Consider the following 20755-nt stretch of genomic DNA (forward strand, 5'->3'; position numbering starts at 1 on the left):
ACAGATTAATGATTGTGCTCCACATTAATCAAAATAATGAGAAGGTGGATTTGAAAAAGGTTCATTTTTTGCTTTATCAATTTCCAACTTAAGGGTAATGGCTACCTGCTTTATCAACATGTTTCTATCAGCATCTATCTGCTCAATCAGAGTTAGAATTTGTGCACAAACTCTTCAAAGAATGAGAACAGTCATTCCCAGTGTACTGTCACTTTGAAAAGGCGATACTGAGCTTTCCTCACAAAGGTCCTAACCCTCTTGTTTAAATGAGCCCCAAACCTACTAGTCTCCAATATTGCAAACAGTCATTGTGGCCTCTCTGGACTGCAACACACAAAAGACATTTTACACAATGCTGATGCAAATGAGCAACTAGACTAGCAGGAGGAGGTCTATGGGAGGAGCTTGCAAGAGAAAAGTCATGAATTGATGACATCATTGGCAGTAAAGGATATTAAAAGAATCTTGGGAAAAACAAGCAACAGATATAACTCTAATGAACAAAGAATAGGTCTTAGGTACCAATAATCCTAAATCAAGATGAGGTAGTATTCCAAACTATGGCTCCCACACTGTCCGTGAGGATAACTTAAGGTTGTCTACTGGCATTGCTATTGGCTCTAACAGTCTTCAATTTCACAAAGAGTAAAACTGAAAGTAGTCAACTGCACTACTAGTTTTTAAGATTACTCTCCAGATGAAAAATGATTTACCAAGTACATACCGTATTTTTCGCTCCATAAGACGCACCTGAACACAAGATGCACCTAGGATTCAGAGGGGGAAAATTAAAAAAAAAAAAAAAAAAATTGTGTGCTAAACGGGCTCTGTCCCCGGGCATCTGTGCATCTTATGGAGCAAATTAGGGAAGTGCATAACATTTTTTTTTCTCCCCATTTTGTTTTCGGGTCTGGGGAGGGCCATTTCTGTCCACTCCCCAAATCAGAAAACTTTTATCTTTCTCTGGCCCCCCCCCAAAAAAAACCCCCCATCCCAACCCTTTAAATTAATTAACCCCCCACCCTCTTGACCCTCCCCAAGACCTGCCAAATTAATTTATTACAACCCCCCCACCCTCCTAACCCCCCCCCCCCCCAAGACCTGCCAAAAGTCCCTGGAGGTCCAAGCAGGGGTCCAGGAGCGATCCGGGAGCAATCTCCTGGACTTGGGCCGTCGGCTGCCAGTAATCAAAATGGTGCCAACGGCCCTTTGCCCTTACTATGTCACTGGGACTGACCAATGGCAGCGGTAGCCCCTGTGACATAGTAAGGGCAAAGGGTCGTCTGCTGCCAGTAATCAAAATGGCGTCGACGGCCCTTTGCCCTTACTATGTCACAGGGGCTACCGCTGCCATTGGTCGGCCCCAGTGACATAGTAAGGGCAAAGGGCCGTCGGCGCCATTTTGATTACTGGCAGCCGACGGCCCAAGACCAGGAGATCGCTCCCGGACCCCCGCTGGACCACCAGGGACTTTTGGCAGGTCTTGGGGGGTTGTAGTAAATTTAATTGGCAGGTCTTGAGGGAGTCAGGAGGGTGGGGGTGGGGGGTTGTTAGATTTTTCGTTTGTTTTTATATTCGCTCCATAAGACACACACACATTTTCTCCCCAGTTTTGGGGGGGGAAAAAGTGCGTCTTATGGAGCGAAAAATACGGTAATTAGTTTAGCTAGTATAGGACAATTGAAAAGACTGGGGTATCACCATAGGCAAGTACTTCTTCACATAGACGTTAAAAATACCACCTTAAGATTATTTATAAGTAGGGCTTCTGATTTTAGGGTTTAACTGAACACCCTTGAGGCAAAAGAAAAAAAAGATGTTTATTAAATAAACACAGAAAAACACCAGTTCCCCTAATACTTTCTCTCCCTTCCTTTGCCTACCCTGGATCCTCTGCTTTGTTTTTGTGCCTTTCCTAAGCTAATGACTGCTCAAGCTGCACAAATGTATGAGGTGTAGAAAAACTCTTAAAGCCTATTTCTTTGCTATGGCTTTCCCTTCCTAATGTTTTTTTTTTTTTAAGATATCCACAGTGCAGTACTTGGTTGCCTGACGGTTAGGGTTTGCATATATCATTTTGCCTTTATATGTGAGATGCTTAACATTTGTAACTGACTGTTTTTTGTTGTAAAGTATTTTGTTTCTGTAACAATATTGTCTGTTTTAATTATCTATGTACAGTTGTTATTCACCAAGATTTGTGCATTGGTAGAATATAAATATTTTAAAATATTTGATTCAACTGGAAGAGATACCCAATAGTAGTACCTGATCTGCAAAAGCACTGATAAAGCAGAGTTGCTTACCTGTAACAGGTGTTCTCATAGGACAGTAGGATGTTAGTTCTCACACATGGGTGACACCATAGGATGGAGCCCGGCACAGAAAACTTATGTCAAAGTTTCTGGAACTTTGACTGTGCATAGTGAGCATGCCCTAATCCAAGCGGGGTCCATCTTCAGTCTCGTAACATAGAATTATAATAAAAAATAAAACAAAAAATAGAAGAAATCAAACTCCATGGGGTGGCAGGCAGGTTTTGTGAGGACTAATATCCTGCTCTCTTAGGAGAACACTTGTTATAGGTAAGCAACTCTGCTTTCTCCTAGGGCAAGCAGGATGGTAGTCCTCACACATAGGTGAACCCCTACCTACAAGCAACTCTGCTTTCTCCTAGGGCAAGCAGGATGGTAGTCCTCACACATAGGTGAACCCCTACCTACAGACTGCTCCCCAACACAAAAGGGGACCAACAAGTACTAACCAGGTGCCTATGGGCACATCAACCACAGTTGGAATACATATCCAGCGCAACTCATGCTTCAATGGCAGGGGGGAATAAAGAAAAGAGGATTTAAAATTAATTGTTTTTATTTTTATAAACCGACATTCAATCTGACATATCACATCTGTTTACATTCAGGTACAGTAGATATTTCCCTATCCCCAGAGGGCTTACAATCTAAGTTCGTACCTGAGGCAAAGGAGGGTAAGGGAAAATTGGTTCTTACCTGCTAATTTTCCTTCCTGTAGTACCAAGGATCAGTCCAGACCGCTGGGTTGTGTCTCCCTTCCAGCAGAGGAAGTCAGAGAAAAAAAAAACTGAAAAGGCACCCCTCTTAACCTGGTGTGCCACCTGCAATCCCTCAGTATATACGATATCAAAGTAGATAACCAATAAAGGAGAACAAATCCCCAAACATAACAACCAGTGGCTACAACAATACGCGCGGTAAAAGAAATAAACCGTACCGCCGCATAACATCAATCAAGAAGATTCCTTCCCATGCCTGTAAAGAACTCTGCCAAGGTAAGAAGGAAGAAAACATACAGAAAAAAAACAGACTCTCCAAAAAACCCAAGGGCAGGCGTCTAGCCTGATCCTTGGTACTACAGGAACGAAAATTAGCAGGTAAGAACCAATTTTCCTTTCTCTGTACGTACCAGGATCAGTCCAGACCGCTGGGATGTACCAGAGCTGCCCTAATTGGGGTGGGATCTGGAGAGTCCCGCACGAAGAACACTGCTACCAAAACAGTCAACCTCCGGATCCCAGATGTCCACATGATAATGTTTCCCAAAAGTATACAAGGATTTCCAAGTGGCTGCTCTACAAATCTCCTGCGGCGAGACCGACTGGCTCTCCGCCCAAGAGGCCGCTTGAGACCTGGTAGAGTGCGCTTTCAAGCCTTCTGGTATGGCACGCCCAGCACAAAGATAAGTGAACCTAGAAGATGTGGTAGACCTGATTGACAAACTGAAGAGTAGTAAATCACCTGGACCGGATGGTATACACCCAAGAGTTCTGAAGGAACTAAAAAAATGAAATTTCAGACCTATTAGTAAAAATTTGTAACCTATCATTAAAATCATCCATTGTACCTGAAGACTGGAGGATAGCTAATGTAACCCCAATATTTAAAAAGGGCTCCGGGGCGATCCGGGAAACTACAGATCGGTTAGCCTGACTTCAGTGCCAGGAAAAATAGTGGAAAGTGTTCTAAACATCAAAATCACAGAACATATAGAAAGACATGGTTTAATGGAACAAAGTCAGCATGGCTTTACCCAAGGCAAGTCTTGCCTCACAAATCTCCTTCACTTTTTTGAAGGAGTTAATAAACATGTGGACAAAAGTGAACCGGTAGATGTAGTATACTTGGATTTTCAGAAGGCGTTTGACCGAGTTCCTCATGAGAGGCTTCTAGGAAAAGTAAAAAGTCATGGGATAGGTGGTGATGTCCTTTCGTGGACTGTTTCCTGGCTAAAAGACAGGAAACAGAGAGTAGGATTAAATGGACAATTTTCTACGTGGAGTGGAGGGAGTGGGCAGTGGAGTGCCTCAGGGATCTGTTTTGGGACCCTTACTTTTCAATATATTTATAAATGATCTGGAAAGAAATAAGACGAGTGAGATAATCAAATTTGCAGATGATACAAAATTGTTCAGAGTAGTTAAATCACAAGCAGATTGTGATAAATTGCAGGAAGACCTTGTGAGACTGGAAAATTGGGCATCAAAAAGGCAGATGAAATTTAATGTGGATAAGTGCAAGGTGATGCATATAGGGAAAAATAACCCATGCTATAGTTACACAATGTTAGGTTCCATATTAGGTGCTACAACCTAAGAAAGAGAGAGAGGCGTCATAGTGGATAACACATTGAAATCCTTGGTTCAGTGTGCTGCGGCAGTCAAAAAAGCAAACAGAATGTTGGGAATTATTAGAAGGGTAATGGTGAATAAAAAGGAAAATGTCATTATGCCTCTGTATCGCTCCATGGTGAGACCACACCTTGAATACTGTGTACAATTCTGATCGCCGCATCTCAAAAAAGATATAATTGCGATGGAGAAGGTACAGAGAAGGGCTACCAAAATGATAAGGGGAATGGAACAGCTCCCCTATGAGGAAAGACTAAAGAGGTTAGGACTTTTCAGCTTGGAGAAGAGATGGCTGAGGGGGGGATATGATAGAGGTGTTTAAAATCATGAGAGGTCTAGAACGGGTAGATGTGAATCGGTTATTTACTCTTTCGGATAATAGAAAGACTAGGGGGGCACTCCATGAAGTTAGCATGTGGCACATTTAAAACTAATCGGAGAAAGTTCTTTTTTACTCAACGCACAATTAAGCTCTGGAATTTGTTGCCAGAGGATGTGGTTAGTGCAGTTAGTATAGCTGTGTTTAAAAAAGGATTGGATAAGTTCTTGGAGAAGTCCATTACCTGCTATTAATTAAGTTGACTTAGAAAATAGCCACTGCTATTACTAGCAACGGTAACATGGAATAGACTTAGTTTTTGGGTACTTGCCAGGTTCTTATGGCCTGGATTGGCCACTGTTGGAAACAGGATGCTGGGCTTCATGGACCTTTGGTCTGACCCAGTATGGCATGTTCTTATGGAGGAAATGGCCTCCTTCAACCACCAAGCAACCGTAGCTTTGGATGCCTTGTGTCGCTGTCTAGGACCACTCAATAAGACAAACAATTGATCCAATAATCGAAAAGCATTGGTCACCTCTAGATAGCGAAGGAGAACCTGGCGCACATCCAACTTATGCAGATCCTTATCCATCGCAGAAGTCTGATCCAAATTCGGGAAGGCCGGTAACTCTACCGTCTGATTGACATGAAAAGCCGATACCACCTTGGGAAAGAAGGAGGGAACGGTCCGCAGCGAAACTCCGGAATCCAAAATATGAAGATATGGATCCCGACATGACAAAGCTTGAAGCTCTGAAATTTGCCATGCGGAGGTAATGGCTACCAAAAAAAACAGTCTTGAGTGTCAAATCCTTCAACGTAGCCCGCCGGAGGGGCTCAAAAGGAAGACCACATAAGCCCTTAAGAACTAAATTCAAGCTCCAGGCAGGACAAATTTGTCGTACCGGCGGGTGCAAATGCTTGGCCCCCCTTCAAAAAACGGGACACATCTGGATGAGCTGCCAGCAAAATGCCATCAATCTTGCCCCGTAGGCAACCCAGTGCTGCGACCTGCACCTGGAGAGAACTGCAAGCTAGACCTTTCTTCAGTCCCTCCTACAGGAAGGATAGGATGTGTGCCACCGAAGCCAGATGCGGGGGGGACGTTCAAACCTTGGCACCAAGAGTTGAAAACTCTCCAAACACGAATACAGGCCAACGAAATAACTGAATCCGAATATCCCCTCTTCCTCAATTGCCTCCTCTCATAAGCCAGGCTGCTAGACAAAAGCGATCCGCTTGATCTAAAAATACTGGACCTTGTCGAAGAAGATTCGGAAGGTGGGTGAAATGCACCGGGACCATCGAGCACCAACGAGGTCAGATCCGCAAACCACGGCCTTCGAGGCCACTCTGGGGCTACCAGAATGACAGTCCCCACGTGGTTCTCTATCCGACACACGATCTTGCCCACTAGTGGCCAAGGCGGAAACACATACAGTAGTATGCCGCGAGGCCACGGAAGAACAAGAGCATCCACTCCTTCCGACCCGTGGTCTCTCTGACGACTGAAAAACCGGGGTGCCGGCTGAGAAAGTCTGCCTGCACATTGTCCACCCAGCTATGTGCAAGGCCGCCAACCGGACTAGATGTCGCTCTGCCCACGTCATGAGCCTTTCGACCTCTCAGGCTACCGACTGGCTCCTGGATCCCCCTTGGCGGTTGATGTAGGCTACCGTCGTCACGTTGTCTGACAAGACTCACACCGCACTGGGCTACCAGAGGGAGAAAACCACACAAGACTCGCACCGCACTGGGCTACCAGAGGGAGAAAACCACGTAACGCCAGGCGTATCGCCCTGGTTTCCAATAGATTTATTGACCACGTTGCCTGATAACTTGTCCAATGACCCTGAGCGGATTGTGACTGGCAAACTGCTCCCCAACCAGTGAGGCTGGCATCCGTGACTATTACCCCCACTGCGGCTCCTCCAGGTCCATCCCCTGTAACAAGTAGACGCCATGGAACCAAGTACCTGCAAATAATCCCATACTATGGGCAGGGGTAAGGACATGAGCCGATGGATCTGCGCCACTAACTTGAGCCTCCTCTCCCAAGTGAGGAAGACCTTGCCTACCGAGGTATCGAAGTGTGCTCCCAGGAAGTTGAGAACCTGAGATGGTACCAACTGGCTCTTGGCAAAGTTGACCACCCAACCAAGGGACTGGAGCTGGAGTAGAACCTTGCTCACTGCTTCCCGACAGAGGCTCTCTGATTTGGCCCGAATGAGCCAATCGTCCAGGTATGGGTGAACCAAGATCCCCTCCCGCCGGAGGGCCGCTGCTACGACTACCATTACCCTTGGTGAAGACCCGAGGCGCTGTCGCTAAGCCAAACAGAAGAGCTTGGAACTGATAATGCTCCCCCAGGACCATGAACCGGAGAAACCGCAGATGGCGCTCATGTATCCCGATATGAAGATACGCCTCGGTCAGGTCCAAAGAGGCCAAATATTCTCCTGAGTGGATGGCTGCAATGACCGACCGTAGAGTCTCCATGCGAAATCGGGGGAACCCGAAGTGCTCGGCTGACTGCCTTGAGATCCAATATTGGCCGGAAGAACCCCTCCTTCTTCGGGACTACGAAATAGATGGAGTACCTGCCGGCCCAGCGCTCCTCTGGAGGGACCGGAACAATAGCCCCCAGGGACCACCTCTTGCTTGGCCAGAGAGCCAGTGGAAGAAATCAGAAAAAGATCCCTTAACGGGCGGGCAAAATCCAACGTGTAACCGTGGGTGATGATATTGAGGACCCACTGGTCAGACGTGATCCTGACCCACTCCTCGAGAAACAGGGAGAGACGACCTCCCACCACTGGAACCGGGGAGAGGGTCGGAACACCTTCATTGGGACTGCTTACCTCCGGTGGACCCTTGAGAGCCTCCCTCCCGAAATGGCCTCCGACCACGAAAGGAAGTAGGCCAAGACTGAGCCCTCTGAGTCTTTTGTCATGCGGGAAAAGCGGGCAGCCGCGACTGCCGAAATCTGTGCTGTCCTCGGAAACGGTAACACGTTGTCCCAAAGGGCCTGGAAGACTTAGGCTTGTCTTCTGGCAATTTATATACCTTATTCACCCCAAGAGACTTAATAAGGGCTTCAAGTTCCTCCCCAAACAGCAATTTTCCCTTAAAAGGAAGACTGCCCAACTGAGTTTTGGAAGAAACGTCCGCGGACCAGTTCCGGAGTCAGAGAAGCTGTCTAGCCGAAACTGCAGTGGCCATGTTGCATGAAGATGCCCGCAACAGATCATATAATGCATCTGCTGTGTAAGCTACCGCAGACTCCATCCTATTCGCCTGATCTGCTTATTCTGGCGGCAACACCTGTGATGTGAGCATTTGCTGGACCCAGCCGAGGGTCGCTCATTGCAAGAGGCTACTGCAGATCGCCGCTCTAACACAGAGCGTGACACCTCAAAAAAGCGCTTGAGGAGAACTTCTAGCCGCCTATCCTGTTAGTCCTTAAGAGCCGCCACTCCCGTAACAGGAATGATGGTCCGCTTGGTGACCGCAGTAAGTGACGCATCCACCTTGGGAATTCTGAGGATATCCAAGGCTTCCTCGGGTAAAGGGTAGAGTTTGTCCATCGCCCGTCCCACCCGCAGGGTCAAGTCCAGTGATTCCCACTCCCGAGTGACCAACTGCTTAAGCATTGGGTGGAAAGGAAAAGTTTGGGGCAGGGCACGCAGCCCCGAGAGTACTGGTTTCCCCTTAACTGGCTCTGAACTGGGGACTGGTGCCTCCACTTCCAGGTCCTCCAGGACATAGGGGATCAAGGGATCCAACTCCTCCCGGCGAAACAGCCGAGAAACCAGGGGGTCGTCCCCCTCTACTGGAACGGACTCATCAACACCCCATCTAGGTTTTTGGAGGCGAGGATCCAGAAAAGATCCCAAGGCAGCAGGATCCGGAGCCCCCCCCAGGGGCCGAAAGGGCATCCAGAGACATGTCCCGCCACGCAATCTTCACGGAAGGGGGCTGCTCATCCTGCTGATGAGCTTCCGCCTCTAAAAAAGCCCTATGCATAAGTAAAATAAATTTTGAAGAAAAAACTGACTGGCCCTTTAAGGGATCTGATAGGCGAGGGGGAGGAGGAGGACCGGGCTCCCCGAGGGGGCGGGCCCCAGATCGCACGGTCGAATGGGACTCAGACTGGGAGGGGAAATCGTAGAATCCTCTCCCCCAGTCGGCAGGCAGGGCTCCGACAAAATGGCAACCGTTTCTGCATGCCGGCAACAGACCCGGACGCGATCCGCGCCTCGAGGCAAAATGGGCCCAAAATCACCCCCGGACGAGCCCTCCCCCCGGGGAGGCAGTGGGCGCAAACCCCGTCCCACGAGAGGCAACCCCGCCTCCCCACATGCTGAGCACGATAGCCCTCGTGGCATCCCGGGGGGGGGGGGGGGGGGTGTTTCCAAACAGTGCAGTAGGAAAGAAAAAAGAAGAACTTAAAATACCCTGCCGACTCGCGGCCTTCTGGAGCTCTGGGAACGCTGCAGCACCCAAGGAAACTCGTCTCGGGGCGCCGAGGGGAGGGACTGGCCCACCGGTTAATCCCCCTCCAGAGATAGACGGCCCTACGGGAACAAGGCTTTTAGAGCTGCCAGCCCCTGCCTTACCTTTACCTGCTGAGTGAAAAGCCTGGGAAAATAAAACCGCACTGAGCTTTTTTAATTTATTTATTTTTTTAATACAACCAGCTTGCTGTAGCCAAAGGTGTTAACTAAATCATCCAGAGCCTTAGAACTCTGTAAAAAAAAAAAAAAAAAAAAAAGGATGTAACTAAATTTAAAGAAATTGAAAAATCAGGACTGCAGGTTCTGTCAACCCTTCTGCTGAGATTCAGAGAAAATACTGAGGGATCGCAGGTGGCACACCAGGTCAAGAGGGGTGCCTTTTCAGGTTTTTTTTTCTCTGACTCCCTCTGCTGGAAGGGAGACACAACCCAGCGGTCTGGACTGATCCTGGTACGTACAGGGAAAGTGACTTGCCCACAGTCACAAGGAGCGCCAGTGGGACTCAAACCCTGTTCTTAGCCCACTGCTCTAACCACTAGGCTACTCCTCCATCAACCAACAAGGACTTAATGGCACAGGCTAGGTAAACAAATAAGCGTGGGAGTAGCTTGCTTATTGCGGCAGTTACTACCTCTAATCAATTAAGCTAGATACTTCACTTAGATGCAGCTCCAGCACTGCTCTCTACATCAATGGTGGGGGTGGAAGGTAACAAGAACCAAAAAGTTACTAATAAGGGCCAAGAGTAACAGATAAGTATGAGGGGGAAAAAAAAGTGTGAAAGCTTGCTGGGCAGAATGGATGGGCCATTTGGTCTTCTTCTGCCGTCATTTCTATGTTTCTATGTCTATGGTACAAGGCATGCTCAGTATGCACAGTCAAAGTTCTAGAAACTAGAATAAGTTTTCCGTGCCGGGCTCCATCCGATATCACCTATGTGTGAGGACTACCATCCTGCTTGTCCTAGGAGAAACACAGATTTTTGGTACCCACAAAGAACCCCTAATTAGCTGGAAAATAAACACCTAAAGTTACAATTTATAAACACCTAAAATCAGAAGCCCTAATTACAAGACACACAAATCTTTACCACCAGACACTTAAAATTCCAGTTTTATTAGTTAGGTTAAATCAGTAGAAAATCAATATAATCTGTCTTCTCAGGAATTTTGGCATTTTCATTTGCAGAGACACTATTTTTGAATAGAAAACCGAACTGAATCTGGGGCAAGAATGTCCTAATATCACAAGTGAGGCCTGAGTAACAACTACCTGATTTGACATGGGCTTCTCATGCAATGCAATCAAGGCTCTTTATCTCTTACTCATTTTAACCTATTGTACTTGGTTAACAATTGTGTGCCAAGTAAATTCAACTACTGAACTTTATTATTGACTATCCACCCTAGAAATGGCACAGTCTATTTGTGAAGTCCTATAACTGTAAAGCACTTCAGAATATTGTCGGGGTGTAGAGAACATTATAAAACCATAGTACTATGTTACTGTCTATGGTCCTTTATATGCAGTTAGATTTTTTCTTAAACTATGGGTCCAATACACAAACTTATTTCACTGGCAGAGTTGTTTTAACCAAAGTACAATAAAGTAAAACAAACAGATACAAAAAGATTCTCTGAACCTGATTGGGTTCTTTATATAGAAAGAATTTCAGCACATTAGGCTTCCTTTGGAACTTAGCTAACATATATATATGAACATTCCTCAATTTATGTCTCATAGTGACTGTCTCCCTGCTGAAGCATTATGCTTAGTAGGACTTACATAGTAACATAGTAATGATGGCAGAAAAAGACAAAATGGTCCATCCAGCCTTTCCAGCAAGTTTCTTATGATAGTAACTGCCGCTCCATATAGGTTACCCTTAAGCCTTATGAGTTGAGGAGCGCTAGGAGAGCGATCCCACTCCTGGGAGATGAGTGTGTCCTTGGGCCACGGCTCGACCCCAGAGGAACTCAGAGGAGGTGCCGCGGGAGGCGTGGCATGCCCGAGCATGGGCTGGACGGAAGCAAGCTGGAGTGAAGACTGGCCGACAGGCCCTCCTCTGGACCTGCACGCTTCGGAAGACCCAACAACGCAATGTTGGTCTTGTGAACAGTCCTCCGACCGTTCCCAGCCCTTTCGGACCTGCCGCAGGGTTACGGCACGAAGTGGCAGGCCAGATGGAGGCCAGGGCAGCGAAGACTGGAACATGGATTCAGACGAGACTCAGGAACGACGTAGACTCAGGCATAGACATGGACTCAGGAACGAGGTGCAGCATGCATAGAGGTGGACTCAGGATGAGGTACTGGATGCACAGAGGACGACTCAGGAACGAGGGCTGAAGGAAGACATGGGCACTGTCCCTCAGGGCGCCCTACTCAGACCACCTGCGGGACTGAGTCGCGGACCACCCTGTCCCATGCGTGCCCTACTCAGCCCTGGAAGGCTGGTCGCGGACCACGCTGAGAGCGGGAGAGCACAGGGAAGAAGCAGGTTGCTGCACTCCTGGCAGCTCAAGGCAAGGTTTGCTGCACTCCTGGCAGCTCAAGGCAGATACGCTGCACTCCTGGCAGCTCAAGGCAGATACGCTGCACTCCTGGCAGCTCAAGGCAGGTTAAAGCATCAGGATCAGGAACAAGGATTAAGACAGACCTCAGGGCTGGAACAAGGACATCTGGAACAGCAGGTAACATCAGGACTGGAACACAGATACTGGAGCAGGAGTCACACCTCAGGGCTGCAACATGGAAGTGGAACAGCAGCTAACATCAGGACTGGAACACAGGTACTGGATCAAGAGACAGACCTTGGGACTGGAATGGCAGGCAGACATCAGGACTGGAACGGCAGGCAGACATCAGGACTGGAACAGCAGGCAGACATCAGGACTGGACGAGGAGCTCCGACAGGTAACAAGAAACACAGGACCTTGCAGAAGTGCTGGAACACGGACGACTTCCTGGAGCGAAGGATCTCAGGAGTGACCAACTCCTTGCGAAGGCAAAGACAGACTGAACGCTGAGCCCTTTAGTAGAGCTGAGGTGGACAACGCCCAGGGAGGGGTCAGCAGGGGGCCACACCTGGCTGGCCCTTGAAGAGGAGCAGAGAGGCGCGCGCCCGCGCCCTAGGAAGCTGGAGAGAAGAGCTGGAAGCTGGTGGCGTCCTCAGCCACATGGAGGGCCCAAGGAAGTCGCGGAGCAGCCCTGGACTGGAGCTGGGTGAAGGCAGGTCGCTGGAGCAGCTCCCAGCCGCAAGGGACTGAAGCAGGAAGAAGCAGAGAGAGGTAAGGCTGGCTGCAGGGGAAGCAGGGGGCTGTAGCAGGATGCAGGCACTGCTCCACGCTGCAAGGCTGAAGAGAGAAGTGCTGGCTGCAGGGAGCTGTGAGAGGCTGCAGGCACCGGCAGGGACGGCTCCCTGCCGGGTGAGGACCCGGGCTGAAGCAGGCACTGGCAGGGACGGCCTCCCTGCTGGCTGAAGGTCCCAGGATCGCAGCAGCACGTCGGGGGAAGGCAGAAACAGGAGCAGAGGAGCCGGCCGCATGGCAACAGCTGCGGGGACGGCCCCAGCTGATTCAGGGAAAGAGAAGCAGCAGTGTCAGCAGCCCGACTGGCTGCGAGAAGGTAAGAGCCTGCCCGCGCTCCTCGCGGGCAGGATCGCAACATTATGTTAAGTGTAGTAATATTACTAGCAACATTTTTACGGGGTGAGCAGCCTTGATAATTCAGACAATGCTGCTTGAAACATGCTTTGCTTTTGGACAGTGCCCTGGACCGTAACCGTCAGAGCCCAGGGTTGGCTGTCGTTTGAATCCATTTCTTCTTTGACCCCCACCCCCACCCCAGCGGAGAGCAATGTTGCAATTGCATCAAAATCATGAAAGTTAATTGTTTAAGGATATTAACTGCTGCTCCATACAGGTTACCCCGATGCACCCTTTTCTTCATCTCCATGCTCTAGCTTTTAGGGTTTCCACAGTGTTTATCTCATGCCTTTTATAATTGGTTTACTGCTTTTGTCTTTACCACCTCTTCCAGAAGAGTATTCAAGGCATCCACCACCCTCTCCATGAAGAAATATTTTCTTTTTTTTAATTTAAATGTTTTTTATTATTAAGGCACAATAAATCATTTGTAACAGTTAATAAGATCCGAAACATGAGCAAGGAAGACTATAGCAAGTTCTTGTACACTTACAAGTTGTATCGGATTAACACAGTGTAAAATAAAATATGGTTTATGACGTGGAACTTTCATTGATGAAATTCCCATGGGGGATTGTAAGTTTTATTGTTATTCAACCTTATCGGTTTGACTACAATTATTTGAGGGCTAAAATAATTTCCAGCACAATCTGAAAGTTGTGAGCTGGGTGCTCTAAGTCCGCTTATCCTTACTTATTTGCGTGCGTCGTTCTCTTTCTTGAAGGCTTGCGTGAAAAGCCAGGTTTTGAGGTGTGTTTTGTAAAGTTTATGATTACTCTGAAGTCTTAGATCGAGGGACATTGTGTTCCATAATATGGGACCTGCCAGGGACAGTGTTTGCTCCCTAACCTGGGTTAGTCTTGCTGTTTTCACAGATGGAATGGTTAAGAGGGCTTTGTTTGCCGATCTTAAATTTCTATGTGGAACGTGTACTCGAAGTGCTGTGTTCAGCCATTCTGCTTTTTCATCATGGATTAGCTTGTGTATTGTGCATAGAGCTTTGAACCCCTTGCCAGTGTGCATAACCCCTTTGAACCCCTTGCCAGTGTGTATAAAGATCTTCTCCCAATCCCGCTGAGATAGAGATACATTCAGATAAGTTTCCCATGCTACCACAAATTTAGGTTTCATGAATAACTCCTTTCCCAATAAAGCATATAATATCGATAACAATTTAGTAGTTTTATCCGCTTTTTGACAAAGTATCTCAAACTCTGATTTCCCTTGTTGGAAGTGTCTGCTAAGTTGTGCACTATAAGCAAAATGACTAATTGTAAATACATAAATATGTCGGACCCTTCCAACTCATATTTCAATTGGAGTTCGAGAAACAGGATAAGACCCTTCTGCCCCCGGACATGCTCCCAGAAACGAATTCCCAGCATAAGCCACTTCCGGGAGGTAGGGGACCCATACCCCGGGGTGAAGTTACTGTTAGCGTATAAATAGGTAAAAGATGATAATCCCGGGTAACCAAAAGAACATGCTTCCTAGCTGTCTAGAGTTTAAGAGGTAATAACATGGTAGGAGGTAAAATATCATCCGGGTGCAAGGTCCAAGTTTTCTTAGGCTGCCAGAGCAAACTGGATAATGGTATATCACTCAGGAGTTGCTGACTAAAATGCACCCAGGGTTTCTACGGGTGCTGCCTGTGCCATTCTACTAGCATTTTAAACCGAACAGCCAAAGAGTATCTCTCTAAATTGGGGCCCCCAATCTGCCTTGTATCTTAGATTTATAGAGAGTTTTGCGAGCTAGTCTTGGCCATTTACCACCCCAAATACAAGTCAATAACCTCTTCTGCCACTGAGCCAAGCGCTTCCATGGAATATCGATTGGCAATGTCTGAAAAAGATATAACAATTTAGGGAGAACTGTCATTTTAACAGCAGAAATTCTACCTATCCAAGATATTCTTTATCTATTCCATTCCTCCAACTCCTGAGTAATCTTGGACCACAGATTATCATAGTTCAATAGGAATAAGTCCAGAGTAACACTAATATATGCTCCTAAATATTTTAGTTTGTTCGTAGCCCATTTAAATCGAAACCTCACTTTAAGGATAGCCTCCTAAAGAGGTGGGGATATTAACATTGAGAATCTCCGACTTCTCCCAATTGATCCGGAATCCAGAAAACTTGCTGAAATCTTCTAGGGTTGCAGTCAGATGTTTAAGTGAGGACTCAGGCTCAGACACCATAATCAGGATGTCATCTGCAAATAATGACAACTTTGAGGAGAATTTATTTTATTTATTTATTTATTATTTTTCTATACCGAAATTCCTGTATTAGATATAAATCAGTCCGGTTTACAGAGAACGGGAACTCACCCTGGTCTTGTTTGGCCGGGGCTTTTTACATTGTAACAGTTTTTACATTGAATTGTTCCACTTCTATGCCCCGGATATCTGGATGGTGCCGTACCAAATTTGCAAAGGGCTCCAAGAAAATAGCAAATAGGAGTGGTGACAAGGGGCAGCCCTGCTTGGTGCCACGCCTTACCGGAAAGGTGGGGGGAGTAGCCACCATTTATCTTAATACAAGCTAAGGGATCTGTGTATAGCTATTGGATCCATTGAACAAAATTATCCCCAAACTTTAACTTCCTTAATAGGGCAAAAAGATATGGCCAGTGCACCATATCAAAGGCTTTCTCGGCGTCAACCGAGAGAGCCACAGTAGGAATGTTATGTTTTTTGACCCACCAGATCATGTCGAGAATTTTATGAACATTATCACTAGCCTGACGTCCCGGTATAAATCCTGCCTGGTCAGGATGAATGATTTGGGCTATAAAGCTATTCAATCGGGTCGCTAAAATTTTGGCCAGAATTTTCAAGTCAATGTTTATTAAGGAGATCGGTCTATATGATGCGCACACAGTAGGATCTCTGCCCGGTTTAGCAAGAATCGTTATGCCCGCTCTGTTGGCAGAAGCTGTAAGTGGAGTCCCCTCTTTTATGGCTTGAAAAATTTCACCAACACAGGGGCCAACTGCGGAGCAAATTGTTGGTAAAACCGACCAGTGTAGCCATCAAGTCCCGGGGACTTCCCAGGTTTTAGGGATTTTATGGCCGCTAGGATTTCTGTCTCCGAAATGTCCTTATTCAATATGCTTTGTTGGGATTCCTCGAGCTCCGGAAGTTTAGATTTCTCAAGATAACTGTCAATCTCCTCTTGGTCAATAACTTCATCCCTTGCATATAATTCAGAATAAAATTGATGAAATCGCTGCCTTATGGATTCATTATCGGTCAGCATGGCTCCCTCCTGCCTCTATCTTTACTATGGTGGTCTGAGCCTGCCTCCGCTTTAAAAGTTGGGCTAGCATTTTCTCCACTTTATTTCCCTCCTCAAAATATTTTTGCTGTGTTTTTTCTAACTGATGGGTTATAGTCACAGCATCTAGAGATGCTATACGGGTTTTTAAATCATCTAATTGGGCAAGGGTGACCCGAGAAGGTACTGCAGTCTTATGAATTCGCTCCAATTCCTTAAGTTTACAAAGTAGCTGGGACTGTTCACCATCTCGTTGCTTTTTTAGAAAGGACACCCTTGCAATAAATTTCCCTCGGAGAACCACCTTCAAACAGTCCCAGACCACCACTGGATTCACGTCCCCGGTATCATTCATTTCCAGATATTCCTGTATATCAGTCACAACTTGGCACAGTTAGCTAGAGTCTTCAATAAGTGAGTCATTGAACCTCCAAAACCTGGTACGTACCTCTTTCATAATCTCTAATCTGCAGGGTGAACCAAATGGGGGCGTAGTCAGACCACAGAATAGGTTCAATGTCGACTGTGAGAACTCTAGGAAGTAGTCCCACACTACCCAGAAATAGATCTATCCGAGAGTAGCTGCCATGTGGAGAAGAAAAGAAGGTGTAGTTCCGCGATCTTGGGCATCGAGACCGCTACATGTCTAATACACCCTGACTGCGCATGAAAGTTTTTAAAGCACTTCTGGCCAATTTGGGGTCTGAACTAGAGCCAGAAGAAGTATCCAAGCAGGGACTGAACGTCAGGTTAAAGTCCCCCCCTAGAATCTATTCTGGGAGCCAAGGTCTGATTAAGAGACTGATAGAATTCAACTTAATGGGATGTGGGGCCATAAATAGAGTCTAACCTGATCTCGGCCTCATCGACCCGATGGCCTAGCTCTGCAGTGTCTTCCTGCATTTCAGCTATTAAGGCAGAGACCTCAGCCTTGTAGTTTTCAATGTCTTGCCTGAGTTCTCCAAACCACCCTCTCATTTCTGTTCGGGTGGGGTAAGCGCTGCCCAAGTCAGTTGAATCTCCGCTGCCTTCCTCCATTTCAGCGATTGGGTGGTCCTGTTCCATATTGGATTTCCCAGAGTCAGTTTAGTCTCCACAGTGGGAGACAAAAACTTACGCAGATCTGTAGATTTTTCTTAGTGGACATCGCCATTCAGTCAAGGGGTGGTTTGCTGGTTGTTGGGTCCGTTTATAGGTTCGATATCACTCAAAAGGCTAGCTTAAAGCCCAGGGTGCTCAGGGAGCAAAGGAGTTAGGCTGCTCTCATGAGAAGTGACATCACTTCCTCCTGAAGAAATATTTTCTGATGTTGGCTCTGAGTTGTCCCCCTGGAGTTTCATTTTGTGACACCTAGTTCCACTATCTGCTTCCCAATTTGAAGAAACAAAGTGCTCTGCACTACAGTATCAATACCTATTGTTGTAGCAACAAGATATTCCTTGAAAAGGTCCCCAATCAAATGCTGGATATACCTAAATTTGTTTAGAATAAAAGATCTCGTGGGATTACTAAGTAAAGTAGTAGTTGTAAGCATAAAATAAAAATAAACAGGATGCTAAAGAATCTAATTACTAAACAGGTAAAGAATGTATCAATGTGAATATATGTTATGCCAAGAAAAATCATTTATAATTAAAAACTTACAAAAATGCACATCTTACCTCAGCTGCGACACCAACGTTGGCAAACTGCTTTGTAGAAGTGGCTCAGAAAATACTAGACTTTCGAACAGATGTTTGTTGTGCAATTCCCACGTCACCTGAAATTTCTTCAAATGTTCATTTTCCTATTACAAGGAGAAAGTTCAGAAACATGCTAGTTTATAAGTGTATAACAATGTCTGAGAAACACAATAACGATTTTTTTGGTAATCTGCAGTGCACCACTAGAGTTCATCATCCTTGAGCCTTGCCTTTCTTCACTGTATTAAACGCTAAAGCTCCTTTCCCTCTTTGGACCTTACTATGGTCAAATTAATAGTGCAGTGTTCAGCAACAGCAGAAGTTTTAACCCTGGTTTCTCTTATGTACTACACACAAACAGAAGCTGAAATAGCACAAGTTTTAAAGTTGTGAATAGTATTAGGAAATAAACAGATGCTTCCACAAAACAATGTCAACAAAAACTATAGCTGCCAGAAGGGCTCTAGACATACTAGCAACATATCTGCTCTCGATAGGGATTTAAATATCACTTTTGTAATACTTAACTCCCACAGCACAAGGTAAGCAAGGTCAGATTAAATCTGTAACATGGCAGTATTATTTACCTACTGACTCAGAATTGAGAACTACAAGAAAAGTAAAGTTGCTTATCAGTTACAGGTACTCTCTGAAGATAGTTTACTGATCGTACAATCTTCCAGGATTTTTTGGAAAAGCAAAAGCCTATCAATGCTCATGTATGGATCGGTCCCCTCAGTTAATTATTTAGCTTTGGGGGTAGGGGGAGATAACACCTCCTAAAAAGTTATCGGGGTTTATGCAACTGCTGAACTGATATCTTCAGAGAACACCTGTTATAGATATGCAACTTTGCTTTCTCTGAACACAAGAAGATCACTTCATCTACAGATATGAGACTACTTAACTAAAAGTTGCTTTCAACAAAAAAAAAAAAAACCAAACAAAGCAAACAAAACAGCAAATGGGTAAAATATAATTTTTGTGTTGAGAAAAGCCCTTTTGATAATTTTTTCTTTTTTTTCTTTTTTTTTTTTTTTTTTTTAACAGGAAGACAACACAAATATAAGAATTGGTCCCAGGAGGAAGAGTTGGGCTTTATCCCTATAAGCGAATGGAAAATGGATAGTGTCACAGCCTTGCAAATTGCCTTAATGGTGGACCTTAGATGGGCAACTGACAACACCATAAGCCTAAGGCTCTGACATGTCTTTCTTACCTCTAGGCTGCCTGGGCATAACAAAATGAGAAGCAATCTGCTACCCAATTAGAATTTGTCACAATATCCCACATCTGTTAAGGTCTAAAGAAAGAAAAATCCAAGAGGACTTTGTAAGGGCTTGCATTAGCTCCAAGAGGGAGACAACATTCTTGCAATCCAAGGAAAGAATGCTATTTTCAACTTTAAAGACATATGGCCTAAGATGGAAATCTGATAACACCTTAAACCAGAATTTAAGATGCTTGTAGAGCATCAAACTATGATGATGAAATCTGGTATCAGTTGAATGAGTCACTAGACCCTGGAGCTCACTGTCTTCTGTAGGCTGAAATGATTTCCACCAAAATTATAACCTACCAACTCGTGTGCCTGGGCTCACAAGAGGCAAGAGGTTTGAAGGGAGCTTACACCAGCTGAGCAAGATAGAAACATAGAAAATGACGGCAGAAAAAAACCAATTGGCTCATCCAGTCTGCCCAGCAAGCTTCCACACTTATTTTCCCATACTTACCTGTTTCGACCACCAAGTTCAGGGCATCCCCTGTCATTGATGCAGAGAGTAATGTTGGAGTTGCATCAAAGGTGAGCATAAGGCTTAATGGTTAAAGGTGGTAACCGCCGCATCAAGCAAGTTACCCTGATGCTTGTTTACCGAGACTGCACAATGCCTTGTTGGATGTTGTCTGAATGTAAATCCTGTTTTCCACATTTCCTCCTGCCGTTGAAGCAGAGAGCAATGCTGTATATGCATTCAAAGTGATGTATCAGGCTTAATTGGTTTAGGGTAGTAACCGCCGTAATAAGCAAGCTACCCCCTTGCTTATTTGTTTACCTAGATTGTGAAGTTCAGTCCTTGTTGGTTATCTGAATGCAAATCCTCTTTTCCACATTTCCCCTTGCCATTGAAGCAGAAAGCAATGTTGGAGTTGCATTAACCATACGAAGGCTTATTGACTAAGGGTACTAACCACCAGGTAACCACCAGGTAGTAGCCTCCACTCCAGTAATCCACCCCCAAGGCTCTTCTCTTCATTCCCATTCTCTAGCCTTTAAGGATCCACAGAGTTTATCCCATGCCCCTTTGCAATCCTTCACAGTTTTAGTCTTTACCACTTCCTCCAGAATAGCATTCCAGGCATCCACCACCCTCTCCGTGAAGAAATACTTCTTGACATGGGTTCTAAGTCTTCCTCCCTGAAGCTTCAAATTGTGACTCTTAGTTCTACTGATTTTTTTCCAATGTAAAAGGTTTGTTGTTGACCATGGATCATTAAAACCTTTCAAGTATCTGAAAGTCTGTATCATATCACCCCTGCTCCTCCTCTACTCCAGGGTGTACATATTTAGGTTCTTCAA

At 45.8% G+C, this 20755-nt stretch overlaps 1 protein-coding gene across 7 annotated transcripts in view; it reads right to left on the bottom strand.

The window, feature by feature from the left end:
* FAM193A (family with sequence similarity 193 member A) overlaps positions 1 to 20755 on the bottom strand; it is a 391927-nt gene that overhangs the window by 182964 nt on the left and 188208 nt on the right. For all 7 annotated transcript variants that reach the window (XM_029592130.1, XM_029592147.1, XM_029592139.1 and 4 more), the window contains exon 7: positions 18157 to 18281. In XM_029592130.1, coding sequence (XP_029447990.1) covers positions 18157 to 18281 — 125 coding nt within the window. The remainder of the gene's footprint in view (positions 1 to 18156; positions 18282 to 20755) is intronic.

Source organism: Rhinatrema bivittatum, chromosome 1, assembly GCF_901001135.1.
Source record: "Rhinatrema bivittatum chromosome 1, aRhiBiv1.1, whole genome shotgun sequence".
NCBI lineage: Eukaryota > Metazoa > Chordata > Amphibia > Gymnophiona > Rhinatrematidae > Rhinatrema > Rhinatrema bivittatum.